This window comes from Hemitrygon akajei, chromosome 16 (assembly GCF_048418815.1).
Source record: "Hemitrygon akajei chromosome 16, sHemAka1.3, whole genome shotgun sequence".
Taxonomy (NCBI): Eukaryota; Metazoa; Chordata; class Chondrichthyes; order Myliobatiformes; family Dasyatidae; genus Hemitrygon; species Hemitrygon akajei.
In genome coordinates this window covers 6962668-6984328 of record NC_133139.1, presented here as the reverse complement: position 1 = coordinate 6984328, position 21661 = coordinate 6962668, and the positions used below count along the sequence as shown (strand labels likewise).

At 42.2% G+C, this 21661-nt stretch overlaps 1 protein-coding gene across 4 annotated transcripts in view; it reads left to right on the top strand.

Annotated features, from left to right (window-relative positions):
- The first annotated feature begins 2511 nt into the window (after positions 1-2511).
- mbd3a (methyl-CpG binding domain protein 3a) overlaps positions 2512-21661 on the top strand; it is a 36019-nt gene continuing 16869 nt past the window's right edge. The window contains exons 1-3 of one of the 4 annotated variants that reach the window (XM_073068179.1): positions 2513-2742; positions 20159-20257; positions 21027-21180. In XM_073068179.1, the coding sequence (XP_072924280.1) occupies positions 2633-2742; positions 20159-20257; positions 21027-21180 (363 nt within the window). In that variant the 5' untranslated portion in view covers positions 2513-2632. Of the gene's footprint in view, positions 2743-20158; positions 20258-21026; positions 21187-21661 lie in introns of all 4 variants that reach the window. The other 3 variants (XM_073068178.1, XM_073068181.1, XM_073068180.1) reach the window with 3 other exon arrangements.

The following is a 21661-nucleotide window of genomic DNA, read 5'->3' as shown; positions in this document are numbered from 1 at the left end:
TGCCTCCAAGAGTGCTGGAAATCCATGATTGATGGTCCCAAGCCTGACTGTGAAAGGAGGAGGGTGGGTCATGGGGCTAGCAAACACATCCCAAAAAAACCTAGAGCTACTGAAACACCAGCAGGAGCTCCAAAGACCTCATCCCCAGGAGAGGAAGATCTTCACCTAGAAGGCATATGAAGTTATGTGGTGGGAGCCACAGGGCCAATCATCCAGAACCACCACCACTGGACCATGGAAGAAGAATCAAGGAATAGAAGAGGGGGTGGATAAGACACACTGCATAAGCCAAGTACCGACATCACCAGGAAAGCATTAACATTGAATCCCCAGGGAAAGTGGAAGAGAGGATGGCCAAAGGACACTTGTGTGGCCATTAGACACTACACTGTGCTTAGAGTGAACACTTAAATAGTGTCAGTTGTGTGTGTTTGTGTTCAAGAGCAGTGATTTTTTTTGTCACAGATAGTTGGTGAGAAATAAGCAGTAAGACAATTCAGAACTGTTTTGCTCAAAGCAGTTTCAAGCATTCAGGCTTAGAGATGCCAGAAACAGTAGTGAGTGAAAAAGAAACAATTTCACTACCTCAGGTTAGGAACTATGAAGAATTTGAAGGTATCGACAATCATCTTGAATGCTACAATGGGAATGAGGATATAGAGGATGCAATTATTGGAAGCATTGTATGAAAGCAGTCCATTATCTACATTAGGTGTCTGCACTGATATTGTTCATTTACATTGACGATGTTCATCATCAATCAAAAGAACATAGTGTATGCTGGATAAATTCCTCCATCAGTAACTACAGTATTAGGAAAACTAATACGGTAGTTTTATACTACTGTAGTATTGGTAGATTTCTAGTTTGTTCTGTACTTCATTTAAGTACATAATTTGCCACCCAGTTAAATGGTAGTTTCATTTTTTATTATTCCTTTTTAACTATTTCCATGAAACTTTGGACAATTGGGGCAGCAGATTAATCGGGCTTAAATATAATGGTCCCATCATGTCCCAATTGACTGGAATCCACTGTATATTGTGAGACTTATTTTTTGAAGGCCTTCCACTTACCAACATATTGAGGCAGTTACAAAGAAGACAAGACAGCAGCTATATTTCATTAGGAGTCTGAGGAGATTTGGTATGTCACTAAAGACACTTGCAAATTTCTACAGATGTACCATGGAGAGCATTTTAACTGGCTGCATCACCGTCTGGTATGGGGGCGGGGGGACACTGCAGAGGATTGAAATAAGCTACGGAAAGTTGTAAACTTAGTTGGATCCATTATGAGCACCTGCTTTCCCAGCAACCAGGATATCTCCAAGGAGCGAAGTCTCAAAAAGGCAGCATCTGACATTAAGGACCCCCATCACCCAGGTTATGCCCTCTTCTCATTGCTCCAAAATGGCTGGTGTCCTGTGATTTAGCAGGCTACCAATCCCATGGCTATGGGATATTTAAATATTTTTGATGCTTTTCTCAGAAGTTCATTCAGGTACCCAAAATTAATTTGATTAACTTCTTACCAGTAATGCAATAAATCACAAAAACAAGAGATTCTGCAGATTCTGAAACCTCAGGTCCCACACCACCAGGTTCAGGAACAGCTATTACCCCCTCAACCATCAGGCTCTTGAATTAAAAGGGTTAACTTCACTCACTCCTTCAGTGAACTGTTCCCACAACCTATAGACTAACTTTCAAGGACTCTTCATCTCATGCTCTTGATATTTATTGCTTATTTATTATTACTTCTTAATATTTGTAATCTGTTGCATGTCTGTTGCATATGGGTTGTTTGTGGTTTTTCATTGATTCTGTTGTTTCTTCGTATTTAGTGTGAATGCCCGCAAGAAAAAGCGTTGTATATGCACTTTGACAATAAACTTAATTTGAACTTTGTATATAGTTAGGTTTTGGATTTATACACGCTGCCAAATTCTTGTCTTCGGCAGGACTGTCCTTGGGTACGCAGTGTGCTCTGACTGGGCTAAACTCTGTTGTAATTGGGTGCGGATTAGCCATAAATGATTAGGGAGTAATTTAAAAAGAGGCACATGCAGCAGAACTGCCAGATCCCTGCAGAGGTTCAGGCAATGTTACATTTGGAAGAGTTTAACTACAAAACTAGTTGAAGGGTTGTAGTGTGTGTTTGGGTGTGAAAATCCCCACCACTTGTATACTTTTTTCATTTGTGGACACCTAATAGCAGATTTATTTTTATTTTATTTCGACTGATTGCCTTAAAACGAACGGGGAGAAGGTGCGTGTTATTTATTGTTGAAGGAACAGGGGAGAAGATGCCTGTTATTTGTTGCACGGATTAAATGCAGAGGAGTAGTGAGAGTGGCTGAAGAAGCTGGCGGAGGGCCAGTCGCGGGACTCTTTGCTGCGCGGAGTGAGGCGGTTTGGCGCGGCGCGGCGCAGCGGGGCGGACTGCGTGCGGAGGAGTTTGTGGCACGGAGCCGGGCCGGGCAGGCGGGCGGGAGGAGGCGGCGACGACGGCGGCGGGCGCACGGACGGCGCGGGATCCGCCGTTCGTTTCTCCTGAGGGGGAACCGGGGGGGGCGGAGGCGGAGGGTGGGGACTTTTCCGTCCGCGCTCGAGCCACCGGCGCCCCGGAGATGGAAAGGAAGCGCTTCGAGTGCTCGGCGCTGCCCTCCGGCTGGAAGCGGGAGGAAGTGACTCGAAAGTCGGGTCTGTCGGCGGGCAAGAGCGACGTGTATTACTACAGGTGAGCGAGTGCGGGCAGTGGCCCAGGCCCGAGTAAAGGCCTCCGGGGGGCTTAGCGGGCGGCCTTAAGGTGGGGGGTGGGGTAAGCCTAGCTGCAGATGCCCACCTCCGTCCTACTCACCGCCGGGATGCGGTACCGGAGCATTGGGGGGGGGTGGGGGGGGGGGGTATCGGCCGCTTCTGCCGAGGCCGGGTGAGGTTGGGGGGCGGCAGCCGCTTCTGCCGAGGCCGGGGTGAAATGAGTTGTCGGCCGGTTGAGACTGCTGGAGTTCTGGCCGTGTGGCGGGGCGGGAGGGTGGTGGTCTGTGGTGCTGTAAGGGTGTTCGGATGGTTTAGACCAAAACCCCTGTTTAATTGTGGACTCCACGCTTTAAACTTCATCGCCCCCCCCCCCCCCACAGGTTGCGCTGCACCATCCAGTCTGATGGCCTCTGCATTGTTTCCCCGCAAAGGAGGGGGACCTTTGACAAGGAAGCTCCCCTCAAAGTTGTTTTCTTTGGCGTTGTTATTTGGAGGGAAAAGGACATCAGAGTTGACCCTTATTGTTAATCCTTCCAGTTCTCTGCAACTGAATTTTTTTGTTAATTAATACAATTTAACGGATGACTGCGTTGTCACCATCTTTTTTTTGTACGTCGCTGTAATCGAAACAGTGCAGTGCGAGCGGTGGTTTTACACGTGGCTGTCGAGTTCATTTTGTATCTGGACTTGAAATATTTTAATAGCTTTATTTACAAAAACAAAATCCCCCGCATTTGTCTGAATTTACTCTTTGTGGGATTGATGGGGCTAGTTTATCATGCAGAAATTTTCTAAGTGAAATTTATTGTAAACTGGAGAATTGCTTGAAGTTGTGTATTATTTCTTGATGGTCGTGATGCAATGCAGTCTGAGCCAGTAGAGGCAGATTTTGAAACTAGGATTTCAGTTCCACTTGATCCTGTGTTGATGGGTCGTCCTTGATGTGACTACAGCTTTTTTTAAAGCGTGTGCAAGCTGAAAGGGTATTGCAGTAAATTCCTTTGGGGGACGTCCAGTTACAGATGTCCAATTATGGTTGTATATCGAAATCAGAATGAGTCTTAGTTTTATTGTTTGAGCTCCGTTTGGAGTGTGGATCCAGTGCAACAGCTTTTCCACTTTAAAAACTCTCCTGCATAGGTCTGCTGTCATTTTTGGATATGATGAATGTTAAAGAAACAATTGACCTGTGACGAATATTGGACAATCTTCAGGATACGAAAGACAATTTATTGCTACTGGCTCATTGAATGTTCTGCATTTCTACCAATAGTACAGTAGAATTGTTTTCCAGTCTAAGTATCAATGCATATTGCTGCCATCCATAAATAGAAATGTTTGCCACAGATAAACTTTTGGCCTACCTCTAGCATTGACTGTGATGCCTGTCTTGGCTAATTCGATTTACCTACATTCCAATCTCCCTCTGACTTTTCTAATCAAGTACCAGTACAAATGCTTCTAAATGTACTAGTAGTATCTACCCCCCACCACCACTTGTTCCTGATATTATACCTTGGATCTTAAATTTCTCCCCTCTCATCATTATAGCTTTATGGAACTCTTATAAGGTCACTCCTCAGTCTCTTATATTTGAGCAAGAATAAAGATAGTTTATCCAAAAGGGAGGAAGTCCTGAATACAGACTACAGGGTTAGGAAGGAGGTTGAGAAGCCGGTGATAGAAAAGATAATATGCTCAAACCGATGGTTTGAGATGTCTATTTTAATGTAAGAAGCATCATAAAGCAGATGAGCTTAGAGTGTGGATCAGTACTTGAAGCTATGATGTTGTGGCCATTACAGAGACTTGAATGGCTCAAGGGCAGGAATGGTTATTTCAAGTGCCAGGCTTTGGGTGTTTCAGAAAGGACAGGGAGGGAGGCAAAAGAGGTGGGGGTGTGGCACTGCTGATAAGAGATGGTGTCATGGCTGCAGAAATGGAGGGATTGTCTACTGAGTCTCTGTGGGTGAAACAGGAAGGGGTCAATAAATCTACTGGGTGTTTTTTATAGAACACCGGGTAGTAACAGGGACATCGAGGAACAGATAAGGAGACAGATTCTGGAAAGGTGTAATAGTAACAGGTGTCAGATCTCTCAGTGGGAGAGTATTTTGGAGACAGTGATCACAATTCTATCTCCTTTACCATAGCACTGGAGAGGGATAGGAACAGACAAGTTAGGAAAGTGTTTAATTGGAGTAGGGGGAAATATGAAGCTATCAGACAGGAACTTGGATGCATAAATTGGGAACAGATGTTCTCAGGGAAATGTATGGCAGAAATGTGGCAAATGTGCAGGGAATATGTGGTGTTCTGCATAGATATGTTCCAATGAGATGGAAAGCATGGTAGGGTACAGGAACCATGGTGGACAAAGGCTGTTGAAAACCTAGTCACGAAGAAAAGCTTACGAAAGGTTCGAAAAACCTTGATAGAGATCTAGAAGATTATAAGGCAAGCAGGAAGGAGCTTAAGAAAGAAATTAGGAGAGCCAGAAGGGGCCATGAGAAGGCCTTGGCGAGCAGGATTAAGGAAATCCCGGAGGCATTCTACAAGTATGTGAAGAACAAGAGGATACGACATGAGAGAATAGGACCAGTCAAATGTGTATGGAACCAGAAGAGATAGCAGAGGTATTTAATGAGTACTTTGCTTCAGTATTCACTACAAAAAAGGATCTTGGCAATTGGGATGAGTTATAGTGGATTGAAAAGCTTGAGTATATAGGCATTAAGAAAGGGGATGTGCTGGAGCTTTTGGAAAGCATTAAGTTGGGCAAGTCATCGGGATCGGATGATATGTACCCCAGGCTACTGAGACTCTGGCAGTGATCTTTGTATCATCAGTGGGGACGGGAGAGGTTCCAGAGGATTGGAGGGTTGCAGATGTTGTTCCCTTATTCAAGAAAGGGAGTAGAGGTAGCCCAGGAAATTTTTGACCAGTGAGTCTTACTTCAGTGGTTGGTAAGTTGATGGGAAAGATCTTGAGAGTCAGGATTTATGTATGTATATATAGATAATGGTGTATATATATCATATATTTGGCATAATATGATTAGGAATAGTCAGCATGGCTTTGTCAAAGGCAGGTCATGCCTTACTAGCCTGATTGAATTTTTTTTTGAGGATGTGACTAAACACAATGAAGATAGAGCAGTAGAGTATAAAAATTTCAGCAACAAGGCTTATTGGAAAAAGTAAGAGCGCATGGGATACAAGAAGACATTGCTTTGTGGATCTGGAACTGGCATGCTCACAGAAGGCAGAGAGTGGTTGTAGATGGATCATTTTTTATGGAGGTCGGTGACCAGTGGTGTGCCTCAGGGATCTGTTCTAGGTCCTCTTCTCTTCGTGATTGTTATAAATTGACCTAGATGAGGAAGTGGAGGGATGGGTTAGTAAATTTGCTAATGACACAAAGGTTGGAGGTGTTGTGGATAGTGTGGAGGGCTGTCAGGTTACAGTGGGACGTCGATAGGATGCAAAACTGGGCTGAGAAGTGGTAGATGGCATTCAACCCAGATAAGTGAGGTGGTTCATTTTGGTAGGTCAAATATGATGACAGAATATAGTATTAATGGTAAGACTCTTGGAGTGTGGAAGATCAGAGGGATCTTGGGTCTGAATCCATAGGACACTCCAAGCTGCTGTGCAGGTTTACTCTGTGGTTAAGGAGGCATATGGTGCATTGGCCTTCAGTCGTGGGATTGAGTTTAAGAGCCAAGAGGTAATGTTACAGCTTTATAGGAGTCCTAGTTTGACCCCACTTGGAGTACTGTGCTCAGTTCTGGTCACTTCACTACAGGAAGGAATTGGAAACTATAGAAAGGGTGCAGAGGAGATTTACAGGGATGTTGCCTGGATTGGGGAGTATGCCTTATGAGAATAGGTTGAGTGAACTTGGCCTTTTCTCCTTGGAGCAATGGAGGATGAGAGGTGACATGATAGAGGTGTATAAGATGATGAGAGGCATTGGTCGTGTGGATAGTCAGAGGCTTTTTTTCCAGGGCTAAAATGGTTGCCACAAGAGGACACCGGTTTAAGGTGCTGGGGAGTAGGTACCTTTTATCTGGTCAGGGAAATTGAGGAGGTGACAGAGAGGAGCTATAGGCAAGTAGTCACACACCGGGGCCACAGGAGACAGATAAGTGGGTAACAGCCAGGAGAGGGAAGGGCAAGAGTCGGGTACCAGAGAATACCCATGGCAGTCCCCCTTAACAATAAGTAGTCCTGTTTGAGTACTGTTGGGGGGGGGGGTGCGGGGAGAGAACGACCTACCTGGGGGAAGCGACAGTGGCTGCACCTCAGGCACATAGTCTGGCCCTGTAGCTCATAAGGGTTGGGAAAGGAAGAGGATGGCAGCAGTGATAGGGGACTCTGTAGTTAGGGGATCAGACTAGTGATTTTGTGGGTGCAGGAAAGAAACGTGGATGGTAGTTTACCTCCCAGGTGCCAGGGTCCAGGATTTTTCTGATCGCATCTACGATATCCTGAAGTGGGAAGGCAAACAACCAGAGGTCGTGGTACAGATTGGTACCACCGACATAGGTAGGAAAAGGGAGGAGGTCCTGAAAACAGACTACAGGGAGTTAGGAAGGAAGTTGAGAAGCAAGAACTCAAAGGTAGTAATCTCGACATTACTACCTGTGCCACATGACAGTGAGAACAGGAATGGAGTGAGGTGGAGGATAAATGCGTGGCTGAGAGATTGGGGCAGGGATTCAGCTTTCTGGATCATTGGGAACTCTTTTGGGGCAGGCATGACCTGTGCAATAAGGATGGGTTGCATTTGAATCTGAGGGGGATCAATAACCTGGCAGAGTGGTTTGCTAAGGCTACTGGGGAAGAGTTTAAACTAGAATTGCTGGGATGGGAACCAATCTGAAGAGATGGAGGAAGGGGTGGTTGGTTCATAAATTGAGAAAGCTTGTAAGTAGTGTGATAGGATAGGCAGATGAAAGAGAAGGGATGCGCTCAGACTGTTGTTTTTAAATGTGTCTATTTTAATGCAAGAAGCATCATGAACAATGCAGATGCGCTTAGAGCATGGATCTTGGAGCTTGGAACTATCATGTTGTGGCCATTACAGAAACTTGGATGCCAGGATTTAGATGTTTTAAAAAGGACAGGGAGGTCGGTAGAGGTGGTGGCGTGACATTGCTGATCAGAGATAGTATCACGGCTGCAGTAAAGGATGAAGTCATGGAGGGATTGTCTACTGAGTCTCTGTGGGTGGAAGTTAGAAACAGGAAGGGGTCAATAACTCTACTGGGTTCTTTTTATAGACCACTCAATAGTAACAAGGACATCGAAGAGCAGATAGGGAGACAGGTTCTGGAAAGGTGTAAAATTAACAGGGTTGTTGAGGTGGGAGATTTTAATTTCCCAACATTGATTGGCATCTCCCTTAGAGTAAGGGGTTTAGATGGGGTGGAGTTTGTTAGGTGTGTTCAGGAAGGTTTCCTTACACAATATGTAGATAAGCCTACAAGAGGAGAGGCTGTACTTGACCTGGTACGAGTATGTAAAGAGCAAGAGGATAAGACGTGAGAGAATAGGACCGATCAAGTATGACAGTGGAAGAATGTTCCATGGAAGCAGAGGTACTTAATGAGTACTTTGCCTCAGTATTCATGACAGAAAATGACCTTGGCAATTGTAGGAATGACTTACAGTGGATTGAAAAGCTTGAGCATGTAAGCATTAAGAAAAAAGATGTGCTGGAGCTTTTGGAAAGCATCAAGTTGGATAAGTCACCGAGACCAGACGAGATATACCCCAGGCTACTGTGGGAGACGGAGGAGATTGCTGAGCCACTGGCGATGATCTTTGCATCATCACTGGGTATGGGGGAGGTTCCAGAGGATTGGAGGGTTATGGATGTTGTTTCCTTATTCAAGAAAGGGAGTAGAGAAAGTTAAAGACAAGTGAATCTTAAATCAGTTGATGGAAAAGATCCTGAGAGGCAGAATTTATGAACATTTGGAGAGGCATAACATGATTAGGAATAGTCAGCACGGCTTTGTCAAAGTCAGGTCTTGCTTTACGAGCCTGATTGAATTTTTTGAGGATGAAGGATGAACACGTTGATGAAAGTAGAGCAGTAGATGTAGTGTATATGGAATTCAGCAAGGCATTTGATAAGGTACCCCATGCAAGGCTTATTGAGAAGTAAGCATGGAATCCAAGGAGACCTTGCTCTGTGGATTCAGAATTGGCTTGCTCACAAGATGCAAAGAGTGGTTGTAGACAGGTCATATTCTGCATGGAAGTTGGTGACCAGTGGTGTGCCTCAGGGATCTCGTACTCTTCCTGATTTTTATAAATGACCTGGATGAGGAAGTGGAGGGATGGGTTAGTAAGTTTGCTGATGACCCAAAAGTTGGGGGTGTTGTGGATTGTGTGGAGAGCTGTCAGAGGTTACAACAGAACACTGATAGGATGCAAAAATGGACTGAGAAGTGGCAGATGGAGTTCAAGCCAGGTAAGTGTGAAGTGGCTCATTTTGATAGGTCAAGTATGATGGCAGAATATAGTATCAATGGTAAGACTCTTGGCAGTGTGGAGGATCAGAAAGATCTGGGGTTCAAGTCCATAGGACACTCAAAGATGCTGTGTAGGTTGACTTTGTGGTTAAGAAGGCATATGGTGTACTGGTCTTCATCAACTGTGGGACTGAGTTCAAGAGCCGAAAGGTAAGGTTACAGCTATATAGGACTGTGGTCAGACCCCACTTGGAGTACTGTGCTCATTTCTGGACACCTCACTACAGGAAGAATGTGGAAATTATACAAAAGGTGCAGAGGAGATCTACAAGGCTGTTGCCTGGATTGGGGAGCATGCCTTATGAGAATAAGTTGAGCGAGCTTGGCCTTTTCTCCTTGGAGCGTCAGAGGATGAGAGGTGACCTGATAAAGGTGTACAAGATGATGAGAGGCATTGATCTTGTGGATAGTCAGAGGCTTTTTCCCAGGGCTGCAATGGCTAACATGAGGGCACAGTTTTAAGGTGCCTGGAAGTAGGTACAGAGGAGATGTTGAGGTAAGTGTTTTGGAAAGAGTGGTGAGCGACGGTGGTGGAGGTGAATATGATAGGGTCTTTTAAGAGCCTTCTAGATAGATAGATAGATAGATGGAGCTTAGAAAAATATAGAGCTACGGGTAACCCTAAGTAATTTCTAAACTAAGTACATGTTCGGTACAGCTTTGTGGGCCGAAGGGCCTGTATTGTGCTATAGGTTTTCTATGTTTCTGATCTCTTTATACCTAAAGGAAAAACTGAATCATCCTGGTTACCCTCTTCTGCATTCTCTGCCAGAACATCTGTAGAATCTTGAGCAGCTTACCTTTTCTTGTTGTAAGGGTTGCTGCCTATATTTTTCAGGCTTATCCTAAATACCCTTTTTGAACAAAGGAACAGTATTAGAGGTGACCAAAAAATGTCGTCACAAGGAGGCATAAGACATAGTTGAGTTTTCAGGTACTTAATGTGATGTTTTTCCAAGGAAGAATATGTTGGCATTTCGGCAAAGGAAATGAGTTTCTGTATGAACTAAAGTTGGTCCATGTGAAGTGAGTAACTCATCTGGACCAGAAGGAATGTAATTCTACTCTCTGTCAGGAAGACCTTAAAAGCTTTCTGCTTTCTAGACAATTGGGCTCAGACTGGGCAGTCAGTTTGTCCAAGTGTAGATTGGTTAGAGAAAGCTTTCGAAAATTTCTTAAAGACAAATCATTTTGTCTGACTTGGTATTTATTTGAAGCACCAGAGAGTTGATCTGTATGTGGATTCAGAGGATTTGATAAAATATCTTCTACTTGTCATCAAGATTTAAACCCATGAATCAAAAAGAGCTGCAACACTGTGGATGTGAAATTGTCTTTGTAACAGTATATCTGTTTATTGACTGTAGCTCAATGTTTGTTACCATCATTCCTACAGTCCTGGTTGAAAAGGAAGTTACAGAACCTGGGTCTCTGAACTTCCCTTTGCAACTGGATCCTCAGCTTCCTAACTAGAAGATCACAATTTATATGGATTGGAAATAACATCTCCACCAACACTGGTACACCACTGGGGTGTGTGCTAGCCGTCTACCTCCCATGATTGGCTAGGCATAGCTCAATTGACATCTATAAATTTGCTGCTACAAACATTATTGGCAGAATCTCAGATGGTGATGAGAGGGCATACAGGAGTGAGATATACCAGCTAGTTGAGTGGTGGTGTAGCTCCAACCTTGCACTCAATATCAGCCAGACTAAAGATCTGATTGTGGACTTCAGGAAGGATAATGCGAAGGAACTCAAAACCAATCCTCATTGAGGGATCAGAAGTGCAGAGAGTGAGCAATTTCAAGTTCCTGAGTGTCAGTATCTGAGGATCTAACCTGGTTGCAGTGGATTGATGCTGGAGGGAGAGAGAAACCGGGGAATTATAGACCAGTTAGTCTGACATCGGTTGTGGGGGAAAATGCTAGAGTCGGTTATCAATAACAGCACATTTGTAAAAAGGTGAAATCATCGGACAAAGTCAGCATGGATTTGTGAAAGGAAAATCATGTCTGACGAATCTTATAGAATTTTTTGAAGATGTAGCTAGTAGAGTGGATAGGGGAGAGCCAGTGGATGTGGTATACTTAGATTTTCAAAAGGCTTTTGACAAGGTCCCACACAGGAGATTAGTGTGCAAACTTAAAGCACACGGTATTGGTATGGTATTGATGTGGATAGAGAATTGGTTGGCAGACAGGAAGCAAAGAGTGGGAGTAAACGGGACCTTTTCAGAATGGTAGGCAGTGACTAGTGGGGTACCGCAAGGCTCAGTGCTGGGACCCCAGTTGTTTACAATGTATATTAATGATTTAGACGAGGGAATTAAATGCGGCATCTCCAAGCTTGCGGATGACAAGAAGCTGGGCGGCGGTGTTAGCTGTGAGGAGGATGCTAAGAGGATGCAGGGTGACTTGGATAGGTTAGGTGAGTGGGCAAATTCATGGCAGATGCAATTTAATGTGGATAAATGTGAGGTTATCCACTTTGGTTGCAAGAACAGGAAAACAGATTATTGTACACCAGTCATTGAAGGTGGGCGTGCAGGTACAGCAGGCGGTGAAAAAGGTAAATGGTATGTTGGCATTCATAGCAAAAGGATTTGAGTACAGGAGCAGGGAGGTTCTACTGAAGTTGTACAAGGCCTTGGTGAGACCGCACCTAGAATATTGTGTGCAGTTTTGGTCCCCTAATCTGAGGAAAGACATTCTTGCCATAGAGGGAGTACAGAGAAGGTTCACCAGATTGATTCCTGGGATGGCAGGACTTTCATATGAAGAAAGACTGAATTGACTAGGCTTATACTCAGGCTGGAATTTAGAAGATTGAGGGGGGATCTTATTGAAGCGTATAAAATTCTAAAGGGATTGGACAAGCTAGATGCAGGAAGATTGTTTCCAATGTTGGGGGTCCAGAACGAGTGGTCACAGTTTAAGGATAAAGGGGAAGCCTTTTAGGACTGAGATGAGGAAAAACTTCTTCACACAGAGTGGTTGAATGTATGGAATTCTCTGCCACAGGAAAGAGTTGAGGCCGGTTCATTGGCTATATTTAAGAGGGAGTTAGATATGGCCCTTGTGGCTAAAGGGATCAGGGGGTATGGAGAGAAAGCAGGTACAGGGTTCTGAGTTGGATGATCAGCCATGATCATACTGAATGGTGGTGCAGGCTCGAAGGGCCGAATGGCCTACTCCTGCACCTATTTTCTATGTTTCTATGCTGTAAAGAAGGCAAGTCAGTGGTTACATTTCATTTGAGGTTTGGGGAGATTTAGTTTGCCACCTAAAATACTCAGACTTTTACACATGTACAATGCAGAACATTCTGACTGGCTGCATCACCGTCTGTTATGTGGGGACTACTGCACAAGATTAAAGTAAGTTGCAGAAACTTGTAAAATTAGTCAGCTCCATCATGGGTACTGGCCTCTGTAGTATCCATGACATCTTCAAGGAGTGGTGCCTCAAAGCTGGCATCCATCATTAAGGAATCTCTCTTCTCCCCCCCCCCAACCCCTCAGCACATGCCCTCTTCTCATTGTTACCTTCAGGAAGGAAGTACAGAAGCCTGAAGGCACACTCAGCAAATCAGGAACAGCTTCTTCCCCACTGCTGACCAATGTCTAAATGGACGTTGAATCCATGAACACTACCTCACTACTTTTTTATTTCTGTTTTTGCGTGATTTATTTTGACTTGTATATATATATATATTTACTGTAATCCAGTTTCTATATCATGTATTGTACTGCTGCTGTAAAGTTAACAAGTTTCAAGACACATGCTGGTGATATTAAACATGATTCTGATAATAGTTGCAAAGAACTTTTTGGGGGGGCGCTGGAGGGAAGTGTATAATGGAGCTTTCCAGGTGTTAAGATGGTCCCTTTTTACGCTGATGCCTTGAACTTGAGTCAGAATAGATGACTTAATGAAGGTGGGTGGGTGGCAGATGAAATTTAACACTGAGAAGTATTCTTCAGCCCATCACCCCTATTGGGGCAAGGGTCAGCAGAGTCCTCTTTCCTGGGCCAGTCTTTCAGATTCTCAGGTATAGCCCATCTTGCATCAAGGTGAAGATCTTTCCTGGGGATGTGGTTGCTTAGCCCCATGCCCAACTTTCCTTTCACAGCCAGGCTTGAGACCATGGCAGAGTTACTGAGAAGTATGGCTTTTTAACATTTAGTAGCAAGAATAAGGTACGATCCTGAAAGGTATAAGAGCAATGGATGTATGTGTATAGTTCATTGACCAAGGCAAGACAGCTTGAGAAAGTGGTTAAACAAATCCCAAGTTTTATAAAAGTACTACAGCAGAGATTTATAAGTCTAAAAATCTGTTATGTCTGCAGTTGAAGTATTGTCCAATTTTAGGCACTACTACTTAGGAAGGTGTAATAGGTTGTCAGATTTGTTAAAACTTTAGTTGTGTGGACAGACTGGGCTTGTTCTCTTTCGAATGTTATAGATTGCAATGAAATATGGAGGCATTAAAAGAAAACAACTTGTGAATGAGGAAAGCCTGTTCTATGCAGTGAGTGGTGAGGTTCTAGAATACATCTCTAATTATAGGGAGGTAGATTCAACTGTGGATTTCAAAAGGGTGGGGCAAGTTGGAAAGCTGTTGAGGCCAGTACAGTACAGGCTCCATCCATGTTGTAATTGTTTCTATAGCTTTAAAATTGCACTTGCTGTTTACCTGGAAGTGATGGTCTGTTCAAAGTTCACAGTGGATCTTTTAAAGTGCATATATAAAGTGCAAATAGACCTTAGTATGTGCGGTTGGGAGACTGTAGGTCTGACACGGTGGTCAGCAGCACAGGGGCGCCGCAGGGAACCGTACTCTCTCCGGTCCTGTTCACCCTGTACACATCAGACTTCCAATATAACTCGGAGTCCTGCCATGTGCAGAAGTTCGCTGATGACACGGCCATAGTGGGGTGTGTCAGGAATGGACAGGAGGAGGAGTATAGGAAACTGATACAGGACTTTGTGATATGGTGCAACTCAAACTACCTGCGTCTCAATATCACCAAGACCAAGGAGATGGTGGTGGACTTTAGGAGATCTAGGCCTCATACGGAGCCAGTGATCATTAATGGAGAATGTGTGGAGCAGGTTAAGACCTACAAGTACAGTTAGACGAGAAGCTTGACTGGACTGCCAACACAGATGCCTTGTGTAGGAAGGCACAGAGTCGAATGTACTTCCTAAGAAGGTTGGCGTCATTCAATGTCTGTAGTGAGATGCTGAAGATGTTCTATAGGTCAGTTGTGGAGAGCGCCCTCTTCTTTGTGGTGGCGTGTTGGGGAGGAAGCATTAAGAAGAGGGACGCCTCACGTCTTAATAAGCTGGTAAGGAAGGCGGGCTCTGTCGTGGGCAAAGTACTGGAGCGTTTAACATCGGTAGCTGAGCGAAGGGCGCTGAGTAGGCTACGGTCAATTATGGATAACTCTGAACATCCTCTACATAGCACCATCCAGAGACAGAGAAGCAGTTTCAGTGACAGGTTACTATCGATGCAATGCTCCTCAGACAGGATGAAGAGGTCAATACTCCCCAATGCCATTAGGCTTTACAATTCAACCGCCAGGACTTAAGAACTTTTTAAAAGCTATTATTAATGCTTTTTGAGATGGTGATTTAGATGCATATCTTTTTTTTTTACTGAGTTAAGTATTGCATGTAATTAGTTTTGCTACAACAAGTGTATGGGACATTGGAAAAAAGTTGAATTTCCCCATGGGGATGAATAAAGTATCTATCTATCTATCTATATATCACATGCTACTTTAAAATTTTCTTGTAGGCACTTACAATAGAACAAAGTAGTACATTAGAATCGGTGGGAAAAACTACTAAGCAACCAACATGCAAAAGGAGACAAACTGCAAATAAAAAAATAATAAATAATGCTGAGAACATGAGATATAGTGTCTTTGTAAGTGAGTCCATAATTTGTGGAATTGGTTCAATGTTAAGGTGAGTGAAGCTGGCCCTGTGGTTGTAGGGTAATAAGTGTTTTGCCATCAGTAAATTATTTTTGAACTGCAATGCCTGTTATAAAACATGTCAAATGGCAGCTTATTTGTGCGCACGAACTGCTACAGCAATGTTGGGTAAAACTGTAGGCTCTAAATTGCAACATAACTAATGAGTAAGGGGAAATTTAATAATTTTAAACTAGCGTAATCCTAGAGTAATAAGTCTAAAGCAAATCAATACATTATAAATTGAAATATCCTAATATATATCATCAAGCTGTTGCTGTAATAAAGTATTTGGACCTTTTGATATTAAGTTTGTTACAGGGTCAGGTTTAATATCACTGGCATATGTCAATTGTAATTTATAGATTTTATTGTAATAACAAAATACATCAAAACTAAATGAAGCAAAGAAATAAAAACAGTGAGGTAGTCTTGGATGAAAGGTCTTGGCCCGAAATGTCGTCTGTGTACTTTTTTCCCCCATAGATGCTGCGTGGCTTGCTGAGTTCCTCCAGCATTTTGTGTGTGTTGTTTGGATTACCAGCAAGCAACTGCAGATTTTCTCTTGTTTGTGAGGCAGTGTGCATGGATTCATTGTCAATTCAGAAATCTGATGGCAGAGGACAAGAAATTGTTCTTAAGGCTCCTGTACCCACCACCTTGATGGTAGCAGTAAGAAGAGGGCATGTCCTGGGTAATGAGGCCCCTTAATGACAGGTGCCACCTTTTTAAGGCATCCCTTTTTGAAGATGTCTTCAATACTGGAGAGGCTATTGCCCACGATGGAGCTGTCTGAGATTATAACTTTTCCAGTCCTGTGCAATGATCCCTCCATAGCAGGCAGTAATGCAACCAGTTAGAATGCTCTTCACTATACGTTTGCAGCAATTTGCAAGAGACTGGTGATATACCAATTCTCAAACTCCTGATGAAATTTACTGCTCAAATTGAGAAATAAATCCAGTAATTATGTTCAGCTTTATAAGTTTACTCTTTCATTATGATTCTTCTGAATGTGTAATTATGAAGTTTCAAGACAGTGGGCTCAAAGAACCAGCATGCTCTGCCGTATCATAAAAATGACTAAGTCTGAAATTCAAGCCGTTCCAACTTGGGAGGAAGCCTTCATAGAAAATCACCATCTGAATTTAAGATTCAGAATTGAGAAGCAGAAAGTTGGTCTAACAGATGTCAATTAGACAAATGGTAACATAGCATTGTCATTTTTTCTTGCTGCATACTCAGGATGTACATGTTTAAATTCAGTGAATTTGGGCCATATGGCAGGTGGATTTTATAAGACTTCAGTGTTCTGCTGTTAGCAGGGATACATGGCTTCCAGGACCTGGGAACCAAGTATTTCAGAAACTTACATTCTCAAATCCTTCACTAAAAGAAAACGTCACTGTTGAAAATAAAAGCTGAGGTGTGAGTGTTGCCTCAAGATGAAGGTGTTCGATAATGTGTATTTGTCCAAGAAGCCATTGAATATTTCAACCCAATGATTGGGGTCAAATGAAGTTGCTGGTGAAATCCAGTACAACTGGAACTACCGTACAACAGGAGCACAAGTGACTAGCAGTGACCTGTTTGCTTTGAAAGTCATAGACACCGACACCTAAAGCAAAGCTTGAAGATGCATGAGACCCACACATTTAAGTTGAAAACGTTTTGAATCAGTAGTTCTCTACATAAGTTAATGAAATAAAAATGTAATTTGATTGGGAAGAGGGTAAAATTTTGGTTACAAAACTGTTGATCTGCACTTGTAACAGTATTAATGTCTTCATGTCCTGCATAATGTGCTGATCTGGTCATTTATCTGAAAGTCAAGCTAGCATAGCATTGTCCAAAATGGTTTTTAAAATACTCTGGAAATCATAATGGGGCAGTATCCAGTTTTTGTTATTTGCATGGTGACTGCAGGAGCATTGGTTTATTTAAGGCAAGCCTCTATCAAAGCAACTGCAAAGCCACTTGCAAATCAAAACTCATTAAGGCACCATTTTTTGTTCTGTATTAAATATGGGGCATTTCCACATTAATATGTACCTGTCAGTGTTGTTAGAGGTTTGGGAATATTATTTATTTGGATTAGTTTCTTCACAACAGTCCTTCATGTAGTGGAGTTAATTGAAATGAATGCAGTTAGTTCAATAGTGCTAGATGTTTCAGGGTAAAGAAATTTTATACCAAAAGTTTCCTAAATCTGTCATTCGGAAATATCTTACGTTGGAGTGTGGGGTGCTCTTCAGATAAATTGGTTGTATTTGCTTTGTTAATTTCATTTTACCTGCTTGTATTAAACTTAAATGCTCTTTATGCACCAATAAGAATATGGGAATACTTCACTACAAAAGTTGTTGTCAAAACCTAATTAAGGGATCATAGTATGCAAAAACACCCTTGACTAAATTTTCACAAAAAAATCATTGACCTAATATAGTTCTGTAAGTTAAAACAATTGATTTGTGTACAGCATATTCTTAGAAAATGCAATGACTTGTTCATCTATCTTAATGGGTTAAAAGAAGAAATTTGACCCAAGTTTTGGGCAATCCCTGAATAACGTAGGCTAAAATTAAGTCTAGTACATGTGGCTGCACCATTGATGTCAGAGCACTTGGGGAGTATCATGGAAAGTAAGTTTTAAAATCAGTTCTGTGAACTTGAATATTCTACTTCCTTCAATTGCAGTTAGACATTGATGAGATGGATGATCTGTCATCATCATTACTGATACTGATTCATTCACTCCAAAGGTTTTATGTAGGTGTAGTAAATGAGGTAGAGGTGAAGAAAAGTTGTTTTTTGATTCCAGGTGTTTCCAGTGGAAGATGATTCTCATCTTTGTGCCTTCCTTTTCAAACCCTTTGATTAAGACAAATTTGACTGGCTTTCCCCTTTCTCTTCCTGACCCTACAATTGTCAATCTTGTTGAGTGTTTGGCAAATACTATTTATTGTTTGGTAATTACTTTGGTCTTGATTTAATAGATTGAAAAATTAAGTATGTGGTGACTATAACCCCTTTAAGAATTCATGTATTCAAAATGCTGTGGATAATGTTTCTTGTGGAAAGGTGCAATGACAGTAATCTGATTAGAACAATTTTCACGTGAAGAATAAATTAAACTCTTGGATCTCATGTTAAATTGGTACATTTTTTCTGCGGGTCACTAGATGATTGGAAGTAGTTCAGTTTTTCATTCTTTGCAGGTTGAGCACAGAAATGGCACAAAGTTTCTGCACCACTTAACTCGGTATTGTTTGTGTATTTGTATAGCACCCACTTAATACTATAAATATTGTGCTATTTGCAAGTTATTTATAAATTAATTTGGACCTATTAGCTGATTATTTACGGTGATGCTTATTTCAAAGAAAGAACCAGTTGCTTTCTGCCCTTTTCCCCTCACACCAATTTCCTTCCATTCCCATATTTTCTGCCAATCTCCATATCATCAAAAGCACAGTGGGTCACAAGACTCTTCTAATATCATCCAGTTCCAGTGCTGTTAAACTCTAGACCTTTTCTGTTGTTGCAATTGTGGATCCCAAATTCTCCACTTTAGATTAAAGGTGCAACAAATTCTCAGCATGTCCCAAATTTCCAAGATCTTCCTTCTGCCTCCCCTCACACTCTTCCCCTCAAGTGCCTCCAATGATTCTGAACCCCAGGGCCTTTGTTTCTACTTTTAAGTTCTAAAGATACTGGAATTTTAAAACTAAAAATAAGGTGAGAAGCATAAGAATTAAGCCTGATTTAGAGTGTTGTGAAATCTTGAGGTAAAGTTCATGGTAATTAGATTTTAAAGTTCATCTTACTGCATGGCATATGCTCGTTAGTGCAATCATTGGTTCACAAAAGAATGCCATATAAATTAGACTTCTGGGCTTCCTAATTCAACATAAAATTTATTTTACTAAATGTTTTTGTAGTTGCTGTCCTTGCTAACCCCAGCCGTCAGTATGCCTGCAATGGATGTTTTCAATTGAGAGTTTGTGATTGGGTTTGAAGTTCGGCAATAGTAGCATGAAAGGGGGCTGTTCAGCCCAGCAAGTGCAAGCACACTCTAGCTAGTGTCACTCTTCTGACCTCATGACCCTGCAACTTTTCCTCTCCTTTTCCCCCTCAGCCACCAAGTCCTTACCTGCAGTTTCCCTTTGAACATCATGATTGAAGCTACCTACCCCAGTCCTGGAGCTGCCTCTTCTAGATACAAGCCACTTATTTTGCAGATCATTCTTCCTCGTGTCACTTCTGGTTCTATCGCTGAATGTCTTAATTTTGTGTCCTTGATTAAATTGGGAAGCTTGGAAGTTTGTTTCTGCACAAAATGTAAGATATATGGGGGGGGGGCATTAAAACTAAGAAATGTAGTACAGTATCAGTAGACTTCATTAGAAAGTTTCTTCCTAATTTTTGCCAGGTCATTCATAGTAAGTAATTTTCAGCATTTGGATCTTGCTGAGACAGTGACATTCAATGGATAAATAATTCAAGATTATGCTTGATAAACATGTGCAGGTCTCAGGTCTCATCTTGAAATTAATTTTCTGGTGAGTAGGAAGCCCAAATGCTCCTAAATGGACCAATGATCAGTACAGATCTTAAATACATTAAGTTGGTTAATGGAAATAATTTCCGGCAAAAAAGTAGTTCAGATATATGTTTATTAACTTACATCAGTTGTCATTAAAACTACTAATAGTCCAAACCCTTTGTGTCAAAAGTGGTATCATTTTATAGTTTGAGTTCTCAGTGAAAGTGATGGGGCGGGAAGAATTCAGAATGCTTAATGTGTTCCATTTCCATCCCCCATTTTAAATTGTGTTTCTCCCCTCTTGTTTAGGTTGCCAGTACATCACGCACCATTCCCTGGCCAAGAAGAGAGACAGGTGATCTGCTACCAGGCCTCTGCCAATGTAGCTCTTGAGCTGTCCACTAGGAGGTGCGTGAGAGACCTTTTTCTTCCCCATGGGGAAGCGTGTGACACCTTCTCCTTCTCTAGTGTGATTGAGATCAGGAGATTGGTTTGTGGGGATCATGGCTCCAAACAACTGACACAGTAGAAGTTCTAGAGTTTCTGGACTGTGAAAATATTGATACAAATTTAAATACCTCAACTTTCAATTGTATTATATATTACCCACCCCCACCCCACCCCTTGTCTCCCTGCATAGTTCGTCTTTCCTGTTGAGAAAACGTGGTTCTGCTTCCAGACCCCTCTCAATGCTGCTGTATAACCAGCTGCTTGGAGGTCTGTGCAAGTAGCCTAAGAAATAGCACCGTTTTTTTCCTGTTTTCCCCTCCCCTTTGAAGTTCTTAGCCATTACTTTGCATAACGATGATCAACATCTAATATGGAAAGTTGAGTGCTCCAAACTGTGCTGCTGTGCCAATGCCAAATGGTTAAATTTTAGTGATGCATTTAATGTGGATTCTGTATTCTTTTGGATGATCATGACCGATCACTTTAGCTCATCTGAAAAGTAGATAAAAGTTATAACATTTAGATCAACTTTCATACGAGGTTACTGCTTAGTTGACGAGTAGTGTTATCTTGATCCTATTGAATAGCGGTTTCAATATCTTGTCTACATTACCTGTGCGTGTGTATGTACCACGTTAGTAGGTTTTAGTATCTTTTTGAAAAGGGATTCCTTTGAAAATGTTTTATAATGCAATAAAAAACACATTTTGCCATTGCATTGTTTTAGCCCAAGTGGAAAGAAGTTCAGAAGCAAGCCGCAGCTTGCACGGTATCTGGGGAATTCAATGGACCTGAGCAGCTTCGACTTCCGAACAGGAAAAATGCTCATCAGCAAATTGAATAAAAACCGACAGAGGCTGCGCTTCGACTCTGCCAACCAGGTCAAGGTATTTAAGATTCTGACATTTTCACCAGTTATTGTATTCCACGGCGATTTGAAGAATGATCCGTGTTGTTAACCCAATTGGCATCTATCTGTCTAAAGTTAGAATAAAAATGGACTCTGTGATTTGTACATCTGTCCAAACCAGGATATTTATTGAAGTCTGGAATGGTTTCAGTGATTTTTGAGCTTGGCACCCCTTAAACATCTGCTCAAGTACCTATCAGTGCTGACTGAATAACCAACTGTACCATCGTACGTGGAACACTTGGAAGTGTGGTTCCTGCCTATCACTTTCTGTAGTTTGGCAACTTGTTGATTTAGTTTTGAAAATCGGATTATCTTCAGTCGCGTGTAGTCCAGTGTCACTGGTGAAAATGTCTGGGGAATCTAGAAATAACAGCATGCAGTGACTTTTCCAAAAGATAATAATTACTTCATTCTGGTGCTCATTCGTGTTTTGGAGTGAATGATATTCC